Source organism: Drepanopeziza brunnea, assembly GCF_022702325.1.
Source record: "Drepanopeziza brunnea f. sp. 'multigermtubi' strain 214-2 chromosome Unknown ctg3, whole genome shotgun sequence".
NCBI lineage: Eukaryota > Fungi > Ascomycota > Leotiomycetes > Helotiales > Drepanopezizaceae > Drepanopeziza > Drepanopeziza brunnea.
Genome location: NW_027094066.1, coordinates 960,504 through 976,867, shown reverse-complemented (window position 1 = coordinate 976,867; position 16,364 = coordinate 960,504). Strand labels below are relative to the sequence as shown.

Here is a 16,364-nt window from a genome sequence, read left to right as displayed (position 1 = left end):
TCAGACTAATTACTCTGTGCCTCCCTCCGATAGCGGTGGAGATAGGTATATAAATATATATTTCCTTATATGAAATATTCCATGACACAATAAACGGGACTGCCACTTTCAATTCCCAATCATGTACTCTCTCGGCCCTTGCAACCTCGGCTCTTGAAACTTGAATCATGCGCAGGTCCTCTTCTATTCCTGGGATAACGTTGCTCGTTCGTACAACTATAAGCTATAAGTAGCACCCACCCGATTCAAGTAAAAGCATGGCGAAGGCTTGACAGACATATTTCGGTTCCTCATGAAATAAAGTAAGCAGGAAACTGGGCCTACGTCAAATATGGAGTGAACATTAAACCGAGAACGAATGAAACGGGTACAACAAGCAAGAAGAGGGCCAGGCATTATGCACGATTTAGCTTGACGATCAGTCCGTTTGGAAAGTCGGGCGGGCAGCGTGGCTATGTGAGGATCTGCAGAAATGGAGATTATCCCTCTTCCCGAAATACTAACATCAAACGTTTCCCAAGCAGCAGGGCCAAGCTTTCCAGAGCCCGATATACTACGTAACATCAATTCAAGAGGGGAGGTAGCGGTGGCTGAGCTGGGCTGCTAAGCTATACAAACCGCACGAGCGGCGCGCAAAGCTCGGCCAAATAATGAACACCACAGAGGCCCTGTCAGATTACTCCGAGCTACTACTATCTGTACGAGTGCTTTTCATAGGTCGACTATGGTCAAAATTAGAAAGAGACTTGACAAGAATGAAGGAACTTGCCTCTGAATCCTCGGTGACTTCGGATTGCGCGTTACCCTTAATAAGTTCTGGAAATTCGATAGAATTGATCAGAGATGAAGTAACAAAGGGCTTTCTTGTCAAAGCGAGTATCGGATATGAGTTTATGTGCTGGCATACCCTTACACTTGGCGCAATCTTGGGCCCCATCAATCGTTGAACGTGGCTGAAAATGCAACTTTGAGTTCTCCCCGAGGCTAGTCAGCATGCATGAGGAAGTATACATAATAATAGTTCGTGGACAACAAAATTTCCTTGGACGTTGAGAACCCTGAGAACTCACATCCACAGGTGTAAACTGTGCAAGAATGGTATCAATAACCGGAAATGGATGTCAGCTGCGCAGTCGCGCCACGTCGAAAGAAAACAAGAGCTCGCTTCAACCTCGGAAAAGGGGGATCGGTTTCGGATTAACAGATCCACCGAGGTCAGCTGCTCTCCGAGTCTCCATAGGTACTTTCTGGAAGATCAATGCACATCACGATTCCCCTGTCCCTTCATCGCAGCCTGCAGGGACTCGACGATGGGATTTCTCCACCCAACCAAGCATTGGCGTGAGAGCCGAGGATCTCGCTCTCGGATTCAAGAATGCGATGGCTCTCAGACAAGCTGAAAAGAAGAAGTTTGATTGCCCCGAGCGCTCTGGGCTTACATGGCCATCCCAGACGTCCATGGCCCATGGCAGATGGCAGATGGCAAATGCGAGAGAACAGAAAAATACTACTACTTCCTCCTGATGCCTTCACGTCACGCATTCGGAGCTGGCCAGACGCATATTCTTTTACAGTACGGAGCTTACTCGTTATCGTCCCCCACCGCATTTCAATGTGCTGATCTCGGCGGTGCCGGTGGATAGGCAGAACCACGGCCACGGAAGTACACGGAAGTGGGAATGAAAAGCCGTCTTCATTAAATACAAATGGGTGCCGAGCCAGCCAGCCAGATATACCCATTTGTGACAGGGAGCTGACATGACACCTGATACACCGACCGCAATCCACCTGGTCCAAACACCTCGAGACTGTTTAAAACCCGACATACGCCAAACCTTGGTGCGAGGACCCGAGGACACACATTGCTTGCGGTCTGGAGCATGGGAAACTGGGAACTCCCTAAGGCCAGACAGACCAGACATTTACAGACTCATCACTCCCCCCCCCGGGGACTCCCTACGAATTGGGCTTGGGTGACAGATGTTCATCTCAGATATAGATCAGCCGCTGTCGACACAGACTCGAGAGCATCAGATGGCATGGGGATCATGCGCCACAGGTAGGGTATAGGATTGTGGGTATTGAAGTGCCGGAAGGTTCGAGGAAGAATGAGAGAGGCCCACATTCGCCCAGGGATTCTGCGCGGCATGATCTGATGAGGGCTTGAACTTTGGTAGGGGAGAGCACTCTACCAGAGAACTCTACCAGAGAGTACTTCTAGATGTAGTAGTAGGTACCTGACTGCTCTGCTCTGCTCCCGTCCTGGCCATCTTGGCTTGCTGGTCCCATAAATTCGGTTCGACCTTCATAGCCCTATGCATACGGCTAACTAAGATCATGCGTAAGGAGTTTTACTTGCTGCTAATGAGATGCGGGCCTGGGCATGAGAGGGACCTTGTAATCCTAGATTCTCTCTCTCACATCTTTCCTGCTTCACACCTCTCCGGCGCATGCAAATGCACTCATCAGACCCTTTGTGTTACTCTTTCGTCTGTTGATGTCTTCCCACAACCAGCGTTGACCACTTGACTTCGTAAGCCTACGTGCTTTACACTCCTTCTGGATCAGCAAGTCTTGGTCCCATATTCCGTCCTCGGCCCTCGGCCTCATCTCTGAAGATGGTTAGTCAACTCTCCCTGCTAGATCCACGTCAACAAGTCATCTCTGGCGACTAGAAGTATTGCATTCAGCTACAGCTTCGGTACAGCTTTGTTCATCAATATTCGAGCGCGTCTTCGATTTGGAGTATCATATTGATCAAGACTTTATAGGCCGAAAGGAGGCCGAGCTATTCCGTAGCATGTCTTTACAACCTAAATCCCCCTCATACGCAACAGCACGACGATAGAACGTATCCGGTTTCGCCGATAGCGACACTACAGTCGTCAGTCGAGAGCAACATGCATGAGGCCTATTCCCCGGCGGAAAAGGGTGCCTACTACCCAGATGACAAGTGTGTGGTGGTGATGCCGCCGCCGGTGGGTGCGGGAATGCAGGCGATTCAGCCAGAAAGAAGACCATCAAACGCCCCAGAAGTTGCTGCAGCGGCGCCTGCTCAACCGCCAGGTTATGCAGAATCCGCTCTGCCGGAACGACCGGAACAACTGCCGTTTTGGAGGAGAAATCTGTTATGGATTATCGCTATCGCGGGATTGATTGTGCTCGTCCTCGGGATGGCTATTGGGATGGTCAGCCGTCAAGTGAATTCGCCCAAGGAGCTAGACGAATCCAAATCAGTCGTAGCTCAGCCTGTTACTATCTCGAACAACACTTTGAACAGTGTGGCAAGCTCCAGCGTAATCTTGAACGACAACAAGACAATCAACACCCACGTGGTTTGGCAGAATTCAACCAACGGTACGATACATCTCCAGGTTAGCCTGGACGGAAAGAAGTTTCAAGCGGAGCAGCTTGTCAAATTGGAAATTCTTCCCAGACTTGGATCTCCGCTATCAGCTACCACAGAAGTCGACCCAACGACCGGTGTTGTGATGCTCAATGTGTTCTATCTCTCTGGATACAATAATATCACGATGTCCGCCGTGACTTGTTCGCCATACACCGATAGGTGCAATACCATCGCGAATTGCGTTCTGCCGACTAAAATCCCGGCCAGCAACTATACAGGTCTCGCTGCAGTGAACGTGAACTCAGCTCAGGATTGGCGGGTATACTACCACGACAAAGATGGGTACATTTCCGAGCTTCAGGGCGATAATTCGGGATTCAACACTGGCAAAACAATAGGTGGATCGGCTCTCAACGGCTCATCTATTGCTGCTGTGAACATCAACTCGACAACCAACAACATCAACGTTTTCTTCGTTGACACCTTCACGAAGTCGCTCTTTAAAATGCAATATACTGCTAACTCCTGGACAAAGCGTAAGTGGATCGATCCATCTGCTCACTCGAGCAAATTCATCTAACGGTATTTCCAGCATCCATCGTCTCCTCGGTGTACATCGACTCCTGGAACCCGCTGTCTGGTCTCGCTGCTGCCTACACTGTCATCCAAGATCAACTGCACGTCTACTACACTGGACTGGATAAGGGTATTTACGAGTTCATTGGCTCTAGGGCCTCTACCACAGTCAATACGGCATGGGATGCGCTACCGACTCGAAACTCCACTTGGGGCGAGGCAGACATCGTTGGAGCCCCAATCAGCGCGGTAGGATGGGACGACCAAGCCCGCTTTTACCAAATCATGCGAGGTACACTGGCGGAGAACTCATTAGACAACACGACCTGGACCGAATCATTTATCGACGACAGTGGGCGGACAAGCAAGTAGCCAGGAGTGATGTGAGAGTGGGTCGTGGCGGAAGTCGGGTTCACGAGGCATCTATCACAAGAGATGCAATTTATATTGATATAGCTGGCTCTGGAGTTTAATTTCTTTTTATCTTATTTTACTTTACTTTGGTTGGGAAACATGATAGATACCATGTTTATAGGGGCGTAGAGTGCTGGGGACACCTGCACGCTGTACTTTACGCCGCGAGGTCGACGATTACATAAATGTCTAAGAAAATTGGGATAATCATTAAAATACTCAGGTTGTCTGCCGCCTTTGAAGCGTTGTAGTTTTTTCATTTTATTTTCTTCTCTGGTCTCACGGTGTCGGGTGAGGAACGGGGAGGGTCCAAGCAAGGCTTATTTTGTGATCACCTGATGCAATGGAATTGGACACTGGAATTGATGTTGACTGCCCAGGTATTCAGTATTGTGACATCACTGCTCTTAACACGGGTACGCTGAGCCTCGGTGAGCTATCCTTTTCTTTTTTGGTCTGGAAAATAGCTCACTGTACTTATTATCTTATCGACTATCGCGAATTAGAGTTGCGCCGCAGTAACTGAACCGAGTTGGGCTCTGCTGATCCTGCAGGAATCGATCGTCCTCTACTACAGTATCTTATCGGTGAGGTACGTACGGAGGTACAGCTCCTAGTAGATACGGAGTAAGGTAAGTACTGTAAGTCAACCTCTCAGGGCGCTCGCTAAGCGGGGGGTCTCTCGTCTGTGACTCTAGAACTAGCAAGTACCCCGTCTGTACAGTACCTAAGATCGTCTGATGATGGCCTTTTTTTTCCCAGAAGTCTGGACCACTCACGGCTTGAATTGTCTGTGCAGAGACGATCTGGGCCGTGGCCCATGGCTGCAGTATGCTTCTACGTACAGTAGCGGGTCCGTTGAATCTTGATGGCTCCACTTCTTCTCTACAAAAGAATCCTTCGGCTTACCTTGTTGGGTTTAGGTGTATGTAGCTTGTGCTGATTCGCGAGGAAAGACCGGATACTTTTGGCTTGCGGATATTGCTACTGCACGGAGAGAGAGAGTGTGTGCTTACTGTACTTATTTACTTACTGTACTTTTACTGTACTTCAAGTTGAAAAGTCCAAGACGGGTGCTGGCTCGAGGTACGGTAGGTATAGGTAACCTTCCACTAAACGGTACCACTTGCGCCACCTTAGGTTTACTTCGTGGCTGAGGGTACTTCGGCAGAGTCGCGGAATACTAAGTACTATTGCTCCCTTCCATTTGTATACAATTTTTTTTTTTTCATTTTTTTTTTTTTTGGACTTAGTTGAAAGGCTCAGAGTTCATTGGTTGTCCTAGCAAGCAAAGTTTTGGTCGCAGATTTGCTACTTAGTAGTACAACTTACTACGTACTACGTAGGTGGTAGTATGAGCTCGTCGCTTGTGCTTGCTTGCTGTTGTGACGTTGCTTTAGCTCGGCTCATCTGACAAGTAGGTAGTACTACGTAAGTACAGGTACTACTAAGTAAACAGACGTCCGTTCTAAAGCTTAGATACAGGAGTCTGAGCTTTTCCATGCAGTTCTCCCTTCTCCTACGTACCTAGCCCATATCTCATCGTGCCCACAATTTTGGGTTTATGGGACCGAGGATCCCTGTGCTTCTTCTTCAGTCTACGTACCTGCGGTACCTACCCATTTGGAATCGTTCAACAACGGATCGACGATCTTTCTTTCTCTCGTCTCGCTCCGTACACAGCTGCCGCCCGCGCTACTCGTATAATCTCTATCTTCACCCGGTGATGACCAGGTATCAACCTTAGAAATATGAAATCTAGCAAAAATATATTTGATAAATCTCACCGTGTTGTTAAGATAAGGATGCCTGCCAAGCACTCGCTACTACTAGCGATTCTCGCCATCTACTGGCTATCATCAGCTCTCATGCAGTGGCCCTTGATCCATTAATCCACTAACCTCCTTTTTCCAACTCCGAATCCAATACCTATACTACTACGTAGTAAGTAGTTGTACCGTACGTAAGCGAGCGTACTATGAACATGGTATTTGCTTAAGCACAATACCTCCCAGGGTTGTCATCGATCTTTGTTGCCGGATCGTGTACTTGGCATTTCGATTCGCTTGCTTTATTACAATAAGGCGCGGGGTTATTGTATGTCGAGCACATGCGGGGTCACTTCCTGCTGTAGACTAAGGTACTGACTGGACTTGTTTATGTATGTATTGAACGGAGACTCCTGTCCGCCTTTACCACGCGACGGGCGAGTCCTCGAGAAATGGAAAACGATTATTGCAGGGAAAAGTAAAAGGCAACAGGGTAGCTGCAGATCGTTAATTGTCACCTACTGCATGAAAAGTAATGTAGTGGTAGGATAGGGTGAGGGATTGTTCCACCGAGGAATACATGGAGTGTTGGGGCAGAGAGGGCATCCTGGTGGCAAAATCCGCTTTCCCGAAAAATTAGCCGAGGAGCTGCCATTAACAACACTTCAAAGATTCTCGAGCCTAACCGAGTCGAATCGAATGCGACTAGAGAAGAAATTAACCTGGGGTTGCAGAAATATGCCAAGACGCTATTCAGAGATGGAGAAACTTCTATTAGCCGCAGCTCTCAGGCTTGACAACCGGTGGCCCGCTTTTTCGAGGTAGACGAATGTTCGGATGTCAACGAGAGTCTGGTCCTGCATCGGCCTGCACGAAACGGCTTCGTTGGTAGCATGAGTATCAAAATACAGAGAGTCATTTGTACAACTACTACATTGCCAGTTTACATATCTCGCCTCCCTGGTCGGGGGGTCTTCTGGGTTGCGACAGAGCCCCCAAACACCTGCAGTACGCTCAAGGAATAGTCGAGCCAGCGCGTCTCTCAAGCAAGTCGCACAGAACATCATGCGTTAGTGTGCAGGAGGTATCCGGTTTCCCAATGTTGAGTATGCCTCAAGCAGCAGCCGCAAGCCGAGAATGTTCTGCTTTGGGGTATGCACTCCCAAACCAAGTTCCCAGCGCCTGTTGAGTCTTGACTATCCCGACAACGACGTTCCAGAGGCTTACGGAATACCCTGCGATTGTGTCTCGGGTGGTGGTCTCCGTGGTCGGATTATTCAGCGGGTTTGATGTAAGAGCTGGCTGGATTCGGCTTTCGTGCAGCACGGAATAGACGTCAGGATAGCGATTGATCATCTTCTAGACTTACCTGTACGTCTCAAACGACTCGCTCGAAACTGTGCCGCTTCAGTAGCCGGTCACGAACCGTAACATTTGGGTAGGTGGAAGGTTAGTTCCGCGGGTAAGAGGCATCTATTGGTGTTATGATCTATCTGTATTAAAGAGGTTAGATCTCTTCACTGGCTAGGAGATATCCGAGGACCTACCGAAGGATTCAGCACCGAGTCCAACGAGAGAATCAATCATGGCAGTTCCTCACGTATGGTCAAGAACGAACCCAGCAGATATATGAATTGGATAAGATGGACTGTATGCTATACTTCGGGGTAAATTCGGAGAAAGCTGTTATATTGCCCGTCTCCTGGCTCCTAGTACGTCGCGGCAAAAGGCTCATAGTCCGTCCCCCTCAACACCGAATCATCTGGACGACTGGATGCCTTCTGGAGTAAAATTGCAAGGCTCTCGCTGTCTCTGCCAGCCACTGATGGTTATAGGTCGGATGCGCATCTCCGAGCCCTATTCACTCTAATCCATCAGTCACGAGGTCCCCAGGTAATCAATCTACTTCTCCATATTCGAAGGCCTGGCTGCCTTGCCAGCTTCTGATTCTTGCCATATATCCTTCCCCTGAAGATTATCGAAGTATCCAGATGTTTGAGTCTGCTGAGATGACTAGAGATTATCGAATTGCTGCTTTATATCCCATCGTGGGTTCTCAATCATGTAAAGGATATCAAGTCAGATCGCCAAGTGCTTGAGAGTCCCTTGAACTTTGTCGACTCGCGCTGACCGGGTAAGTTTGAGGTTCTATCAATTCTGGAAGGTCCTCTGTGTAGGCAAGATGACGGCTGAGTTCTTCGAGATGTGGTGTGGAGCTGGGAAGAGTCGACAGATGGTGCTCGTTTACGGTTCCAAATTCGAGCGTCGGTTTCTTCAGAGATGTAGTAAGGCTCGGAATTTCGTGCCAGTTTGATATTAGATAGCGTGCTGCTACTGATAGAGACCTGAAGATTCCAAGTCAGTTTGACGAACTCTGCAACTTTACGAGCTGGTAGGATGCAGCTAATCTCAATATATACTCAATAAACATGTATATATATATATATATATATATATTAGATCTGAGAAAAGCTGGAACAATTACGCTCGTGTCCCAGGGGTCTCGCCCCCAAGGCACACCAATCTCTCCGACAGGCTCGAAGTTTTGAGCCTGATCGAAGGAGACCTCGGCTGCTTTGAGTTTCGGAAATCTCTCCTGTGGACGATCAAGCTGCACATAACTACTCAATGCCTCGAAGACGGGACTTCCAATCGTGGAACAGTCTCGTACCCGAACTTCGATGGACGTCAGAGCTTTGAGATGAAATAGGAGAAGTCCGACCGCGACGCCCACTTTTCCTTTGTGAAAGCCATCGGTCCAGTAGGGTCTCAGCTCGGGTGGTAGAGAACCGATTTTTTTCTTGCAAGTTACGAATTTATGATGATTGAGCCTATACTCCCGTACTTGAATAACATCCCACTGCAGAGAGAGATTTGTGAGTAAGTATGTCGTTCTCTTTCAACTTTGACTGTAGATATGAGAGATTGTACTAGATCTTCAATGCTATACTAGTCCAGCAATCCCAATAAGTTCTTCGAATGGCTGGCTACACAGGGTCTATCACGAAGAGATTCAACTTATAAATATAACCCAAATTAGGTGACGGGACCACCATCCTAACTTCCTTCACATAGCCCGCACGCTGGGGCTTCTCCAGTATCGAGCGGAGAAGTGAATACGGGTTCTGTAACCTTGCAAAATTTCAGGTCCGGGCTGACCATTTTCTCGCTGTCTCGTTTTTTTCAAGATCCGAATATCTTGGCTTTCAAAATTCCTACCGTTACAAGATTGAATAAACAAATTAACGAGATTTTATGACTTACTTGGGAGGGGTAGGGTTAGGATTCCTGATACGATACGTGGGATCACCAATCCACCTAAACTTCGAATAGAGCGATGGCTCCATGGCCCTGCTAAAGAATTTGTCCGTGTAACTGAGGCTTAGAAGTCCGTTCGCTCTAGTCCATATGAGAAGACGGCATCCCAAATCTCATTCGGAAGTTTGAAGAATAGTGTATTTTCCAAACCCAAGCGGACGAAGCTGCTTTTGCAATCTATATCTAAATAGAAAGGCATTTCTTTTTCGTTCGAAATTATGATGGCCTGGCCTGAGCTTGCCAGTTTTTTGTTGACCCACGAAATCTATAACGTAGATGTAGTCCTCGACGACCCGAATGAGATGTATCAAGGTTGTAGTAGACATATATTATATATGTGAAGACGGCTGAGATAATTGAAAAGTCGTTACGGTATAAGAAGTATCTAATTCGTGTTCACAGATCCACGGGCGTCGATATCGAAAGAGCGCTGCTCGTTGTACTTCGTCCCCAAAAAATGTTGATTATACAGCTGAGAATTTGAGGAAGAACAAGCAAGATCTTGGAGTAACAGCAGCAGCAGCTACGCCAGCCAACTTTCTGATATGGAGACATTTGGGCCATTTGGGATCGCACGACTTGAGCGCAATACATGAGAAGCGCTAGATGTGCCAGTTAGACAGATGTTTAGGAGCATCTCTTCATGCAGTCGCAATCCCACCAATTTGGAGGTGAGGATGTTGCTTTTTGCAAGGAGGTTAGGTGCTTGACGAATAGCTGAAAGGTTGAAGCGGAGCGCTCTCTTCCAATACCCTGGCTCCGCCGTCTCTTACGAGTTCAATGTTAATAAGTCATCGCGATCTGACGCTTCCATCGAAAATTTCTCCGAAACGGGAAAAAAAACCAAAATTCGATCGTTTGTAAAAAATTCGACACGCTGGAATTCGGGGAGCTGTATGCTGCTATGGTTGTTATCGTTGTTGGAGGGGAATCCTACAAGATCAACCACCACGCTGGATGTAAAGCAGGACCTGAAGATTTATCGGAATGGTAATGAAAGCTGCTATTCAAAGGCAGGAAGTCGAAAATTAGGGTATCCGTTAATAGAGAAAGAAGGTGCTTGCAATGCACATGTACGTTGATTTGTAGCCCCTATTCTGTGCCAAGTCACAAGCGACGGCGTCTCGTCAACATCAACAACCCCTCGCTTACTTACAACCCTCGCGTCGAAGCCTCGTGACCACTCGACCGTAGCTTCATCAATCGAGAAAACCCGACACTATCTTTGGTGCTCTAAAGCAGACAGTTTTTTTCTTACGCAAAAGTGATCAGCAGGCCGAGCTTGCATTGCATTTCAGTATTTTCCCCTGGATACAGTATTGACTTGTACTCTGTATATTTTCCGGTAAAGGATACTAAGAGCCGGTTAGACTGAGAGAGAGGATTCTTACGCAGTGATTTTCTGGTTTTTATTCGTCTTCGATATTATCTTCTTCGCTCTTGATGATTCTCTTCTCATATCACACCACACCCGGGTCATCGCACAGCAAAAGATGCAGCAGTAAATCGATCTCGCCGCACCGCAGAAAGTCTTGGCGTGTAAACGTGAAGTCGCCTAGGAGAAGGTGAATGACTACCCTAGTGAAAAGAGCAATGTTCCATACTATACTTGTGGTCGGGATATATACCAGGGATCTTGTCGCGGGTGGAAAGGTTGGCGATCCAGTCGAGGAGTTCGTGGTTGAGGTCTTGGGTGGGTGGTGTGGTGTATGGAGGCATCACTCTCTGCATTCTTTCTCTCGCGCGAGAGTAGTTTTGAGGCCTCTTGTTGTTTTTTATGGTCATTAATTCGGCGTCATGTGAATCTGAGTGGGACGAAAGATTCTGCTGTGTGGCTGCTAGCTGCGGATCAGTATAATTTCACAAACATTTATATCCTTACCGTGTCTAGGAACGACTCGACGATCGAAGAGTCGTAGCCGAGGCGGTACTTGGTCGCGATGATAAGGATCATCTGAGAATTGACTGGATTTTTGCGAAGTGCTCAGGTGTTACGTTCACATTTAACTATCGTTCGTCTTGCAGTCCGTCCGCTCGAAAAGAAAATCACGCTTGTAAGTCGTGAGCAGACAATATCCCGAAGTTGACAGTGAATTTTGATCGGACCTATCGTCACGTAAACTCAAAACTCAGCACTCATAGCATAGCCACTACTGACGTCTTCCTAGGCACTTCGGAAGGCTTTTTAGCCCATCCAGGTCAACAGGTAATACTGGGCCTCTACCTTGCCAGACACAACTCACCGCGGGTCTGCAAATAGCCGAGCTTGTACGATAAAAGGAAATTGGACGTGCAAGCGAGCATTTCCAGAAAATCCTAGGAAAGCCTAAATCTTCTCGACCCAGCGACGCTTTTGATAATATTAGCCATGTTCTCTACAAACTTGGGATGGCGAGGAGGGGTTTGGTAGACGAAAGCTTGGATAGCTACTCATATCTGATCTCTTAGCTTGGAGCTCTGGAGACTTTTCCATCCCCGACTTGGATTTTGAAATATGCTCGTTTTCCTTCAGAAGTATGAATGATGGCAAGCTGTATTCTTAGCAGCTTGGTTATAACAATTAATTGCATCTTCAATCATATATAAGTACTCGTTGTTACTTACTACGTATACGGACAGTACTATAGTAAGTGGGTTTTGGCCCCTCCTTTTACCGAGTCTGATGCAATGTCATAACCCCACCATCCCACCATGGTGGACATCCAAAACAAAAACCAGCCCCTCCATCAACGGCTCAGTCCATCAACCTCAACCTCCTCCCCCCCCCAAAAAAAGCACACCGCAAACATGGCCACCCACGAGCAGCTCCCATCGACATCGTCTCGCAGCGCGCTGGACCCAACCATCAACACCGAGAAGCGCTCCCTCCAAACCCTCCACCTCGGCACCCGCAAGTCCGCGCTGGCAGTCATCCAGGCCGAGATGGTGCTCGCCGCCCTGCAGAAGGCACACCCCGACCAGCCCTTCGAGATCCACGCCATGAGCACCATGGGCGACAAGAACCAGGTCACGCCGCTGCACGACTTCGGCGCGAAGAGCCTGTGGACGCATGAGCTCGAGGCGCAATTGCTAGATGGGCGGCTGGACTTCGTCGTGCACTGCCTGAAGGACATGCCGACGCAGCTGCCCAACAAGTGCAAGATCGGGTGCATTATGGAGAGGGAGGACCCCAGAGATTGTGTGATTATGAAGAAGGGGTTGGCGTTCAAGACGCTGGCGGATTTGCCCGAGGGAGCGGTCGTCGGCACGAGTAGTGTGCGCAGGAGCGCGCAGGTGAAGAAGGCTTACCCGCATCTGAAGTTCAAGGATGTGAGAGGAAATTTGGGGACGCGGTTGGGGAAGCTGAATGCGGACGATTCGGAGTACTCGTGCTTGATTCTGGCTGTGGCGGGCGTTGTTAGGATGGGTTGGACGGATATCATCACGCAGTACTTGGACTCGAATACGCCGGGTGGGGGGATGCTGCATGCGGTTGGGCAAGGTGCGCTTGCGATTGAGGTCAGAGAAGGGGATGAGAAGACGATGGAGGTTCTGAAGTGCTTGTCCAACCAGGATTCTACGCTGGCTGGTATTGCGGAGCGGAGTCTGATGAGGACGCTGGAGGGCGGATGCAGTGTGCCCATCGGCGTTGAGACGACATGGATTGAGAAGGGCAAGCTGCTGATCAAGTCTGTTGTGGTGAGTCTGGACGGAACGGAGAGTGTGGCTGCTGAGCGGCTAGGAGAGATTCTGAATGAGCAGGAGGCCGATGAATTCGGCTGGAAGCTGGCGCAAGAGCTGGTCGAGAAGGGAGCTGGCAAGATTTTGGAGAGAATCAACCTCAATCGCCCGATTATCAAAGAGGCTGGAGGAGCATAGTATGAGCGATGTGGTAGGAGACAGCTGGAGCAAAGACGTTGCCTCTATGATGGGCTTATGTACAAAACATAGAATACCTTGCTGGGTCGCCGGCGTCTCGTGGCATGGGAAAAGTGCCCATGTTCTTCACCATCTTCTCCATCCAAATTCCACGAAGCGTCCATAGGTTCCTTCCCAACGCCGTTCACTGTTGAAGTGCAACGTCTATTGTACCTACCTCCGTATAGGTAGCCCAATCGCCTAGGCTTCCTCCGTGAACTCCTTGTATTCCTTCGCAGTCATTAGGTTTTTCAGATCCTGCGCTCCAAGCTCCCCCACCTCTACCTTGGCAATCCATCCCCCCGAAGAAGAATCGTCCTCTGGCCCCTTGTTGATCGTCCCTGGCTTCTCCTCCAGCAGGTCGTTGACGGCGGTGATGGTGCAGCTGATGGGTGCGTTGATATCTGAAGCCGACTTCACGGACTCGACTGCGCCGATGGAGTCTCCTGCTGCGACCTCCATGGGCGTGGTTGGGAGCTCGACGTAAACCACGTCACCGAGAGCATGCGCCGCGTAGTCGGAGATACCAATGACTCCCGTCTTGCCATCCTCGGACAGCTCGACCCATTCATGGTCCTTGGTGTATTTCTTGACCTGGGCTATCTGGCAATCAGTGACATGCTCATCCTGTATCAGATCAAAGACGGAGTAGATTTCCCTTACCAATCGGCGACGCAGAGAAGGCTCGCCTTTGGAATTGCGAGGCCTTGCAAGGCGCCGCGCTTCTGCAAGAGCCGACGGAGAATCGCGAGGCCACGGGCCGGAGGGATCGTGCGATTGATGCCATGGCGTGCGGGTGATGTGAGGCAGGCTGTTGATGCCCTACTGTTGGTTCGTTCAAGTACAACGTATTTTTCCCGACCTGCAAAAGGCAAAAGAAGGATTGGGAAATTTTGCTTGCCGGCACCACGATCAGAAATGCGCACAAGAGCCCAACCTCCGGAGTTACAAGTAAGACGAGGGGTCAGCGCAAGGAAGGGCGGTCTGCTCACAGTCTCTCTCATTTAAGCGACCCACTAAACGCGACATGTGGTGTCAAGTCGGAAATAAACTCTGACTGTTGATATTGATATTGAACAGCAAATACTAGACTTAATCAATCGTCTTGTCGCCCAATTCCCGAGCCGGCTCCCCGTGCCCAGGGTTATGCGCTGCAGGAAGAAGGAAAGAAGGGAAGAAGCAAAGATACAACTCCTTACATATACATATAGAGAGATATATATATATATATATATCTATATACCTGCTCGCAGCAGATCTCGGTGGTTGAAGCGCCAGGAACCGCAAGGCGCGAAGAGACGCCATCCAAGGGGGTCTCTCGTCTGTCTACCGAACACCAACCAGGTCTGCGAATAACCTCATCGTATCCTGGACTTACCTACTCCGTACCTACATACCCGACCGTACGTACGCGCGTGGACCTTGGGATCGGTGCCTGCATATACACCCAATTCACACCAGACCAGACCAGACCAGACCAGACCAGACCCAGACCAGACCCAGACCAGCAGACCAAATCGTGCTCGACCTACACTCCTACATAGCACGAAGGCATGTAGCTATCCCTCAACTCGAACTCGGATAGTACAGTCTTCACTTTCAGCCCGCCTTGCCTTGCCCTGCCTTGCCTCGCCTCGCCTCATCTCACCGTAACCCAACCCCGTCCCTGCAACCGCAACTGCAACTGCAACTGCAACTGCAACTGCTACTGCAACTGCTACTGCAATTGCACCCAACTTTCAGGTAATTCCGTGTTCATGGATTCCTCGACACTCTCTGCGGACTCCCCATCACAATTCCACGACGCCGTAGACAGCATGGAGGCAGAGGCAGAGGCAGCCTACGACCAGCGGGCAGAGGGCCAGGACGACGCAATGGGCGGCACCGAAGAAGCTCACACCCCAACACGACGACACATCCAATCTCAATCCGCCGACTTCCCTTCCTCACATCAGAACTACTCGGGTCCGCCCACGCCAGATGTGGATCCGACCGGCAACGGCAGGTATCCCACGCCACCAACATCCTTCGCGCCCTCCATCTCACGCCCCAACTCGGGCCTCTCTGGCAACGGCGGCGGCTACAGCAACATGCAAGCCTCGTACGCAGACCAGAACGCCCGTGGTGCATCGACGGATCAGAGCAGGAACAAGAACAGCGTGGTCATCAAGGTCGGCATGGTGGGCGATGCGCAGATTGGCAAGACGTCGCTCATGGTGAAATACGTGGAGGGCAGCTGGGACGAGGACTACATCCAGACCCTGGGAGTCAACTTCATGGAGAAGACGATATCGATACGCAACACCGAGATTACCTTCTCGATTTGGGATCTGGGAGGGCAGAGGGAGTTCGTCAATATGCTACCGTTGGTGTGCAATGACGCCGTGGCTATCCTCTTCATGTTCGACTTGACAAGGAAGAGCACTCTGAATAGCATCAAGGAGTGGTACCGACAAGGGCGAGGGTTCAACAAGACGGCCATCCCGTTTCTCGTTGGCACGAAATATGACCACTTCGTCAACTTTCCCAGAGAGGACCAGGAAGAGATCTCGAATCAGGTATTTCCACTCCCTTTCCCCATGTCATATACAAGTACTGACCAGTGCTCTCACAGGCCCGTAGATTTGCAAAAGCAATGCGAGCAAGCCTAATCTTCAGCAGCACCAGTCACAGTATAAACGTGCAAAAGGTACAGTTTCCACCCCGGACTCTGAACTCTTACTCCACCAAAATCCCCTCACACCATATTACCAAGTCAAGAATTTTCCTAACATCCCTCACTAGATCTTCAAAATAGTGCTCTCTAAAGCCTTCGATCTGAAATGCACAATTCCCGAAATCGAGAACGTTGGCGAACCCCTCCTCCTCTACCAAGCCGTCTGATACCCTCAACCTCAACCTCCTGCTCCTCCTGCTTCTACACGCCAAATCCCCCAAACCTCAACGCCCACATGACCAATGAATGATCTACACGAGTTCCCAAAACCCGATCAAGCTCTATCATGAGCTGAGCTGGGCCGGACCAACGATTTTATGCAACC

At 49.5% G+C, this 16,364-nt stretch overlaps 4 protein-coding genes across 4 annotated transcripts; 3 read left to right on the top strand and 1 right to left on the bottom strand.

The window, feature by feature from the left end:
• Positions 1–2,618: 2,618 nt before the first annotated feature.
• On the top strand, positions 2,619–4,297 carry L3040_002445 (uncharacterized protein; the record flags this gene model as incomplete). Its single annotated transcript, XM_007289651.2, has 3 exons — positions 2,619–2,621; positions 2,772–3,885; positions 3,942–4,297. The coding sequence occupies 3 exons, from the start codon at positions 2,619–2,621 to the stop codon at positions 4,295–4,297; spliced, it is 1,473 nt and encodes a 490-aa protein (XP_007289713.2).
• Positions 4,298–12,213: 7,916 nt separating this feature from the next.
• On the top strand, positions 12,214–13,284 carry L3040_002444 (uncharacterized protein; the record flags this gene model as incomplete). The annotated part of the gene is made up of 1 exon (XM_007289652.2): positions 12,214–13,284. The coding sequence occupies one exon, from the start codon at positions 12,214–12,216 to the stop codon at positions 13,282–13,284; it is 1,071 nt and encodes a 356-aa protein (XP_007289714.1).
• A 240-nt stretch (positions 13,285–13,524) lies between these two features.
• On the bottom strand, positions 13,525–14,110 carry L3040_002443 (uncharacterized protein; the record flags this gene model as incomplete). Its single annotated transcript, XM_007289653.2, has 2 exons — positions 13,525–13,922; positions 13,987–14,110. 2 exons carry the CDS (start codon positions 14,108–14,110, stop codon positions 13,525–13,527), a joined length of 522 nt encoding a protein of 173 aa, XP_007289715.1.
• Positions 14,111–15,080: 970 nt separating this feature from the next.
• Positions 15,081–16,206, top strand: L3040_002442 (uncharacterized protein; the record flags this gene model as incomplete). The annotated part of the gene is made up of 3 exons (XM_007289654.2): positions 15,081–15,881; positions 15,938–16,012; positions 16,108–16,206. The coding sequence occupies 3 exons, from the start codon at positions 15,081–15,083 to the stop codon at positions 16,204–16,206; spliced, it is 975 nt and encodes a 324-aa protein (XP_007289716.1).
• Positions 16,207–16,364: the final 158 nt, after the last annotated feature.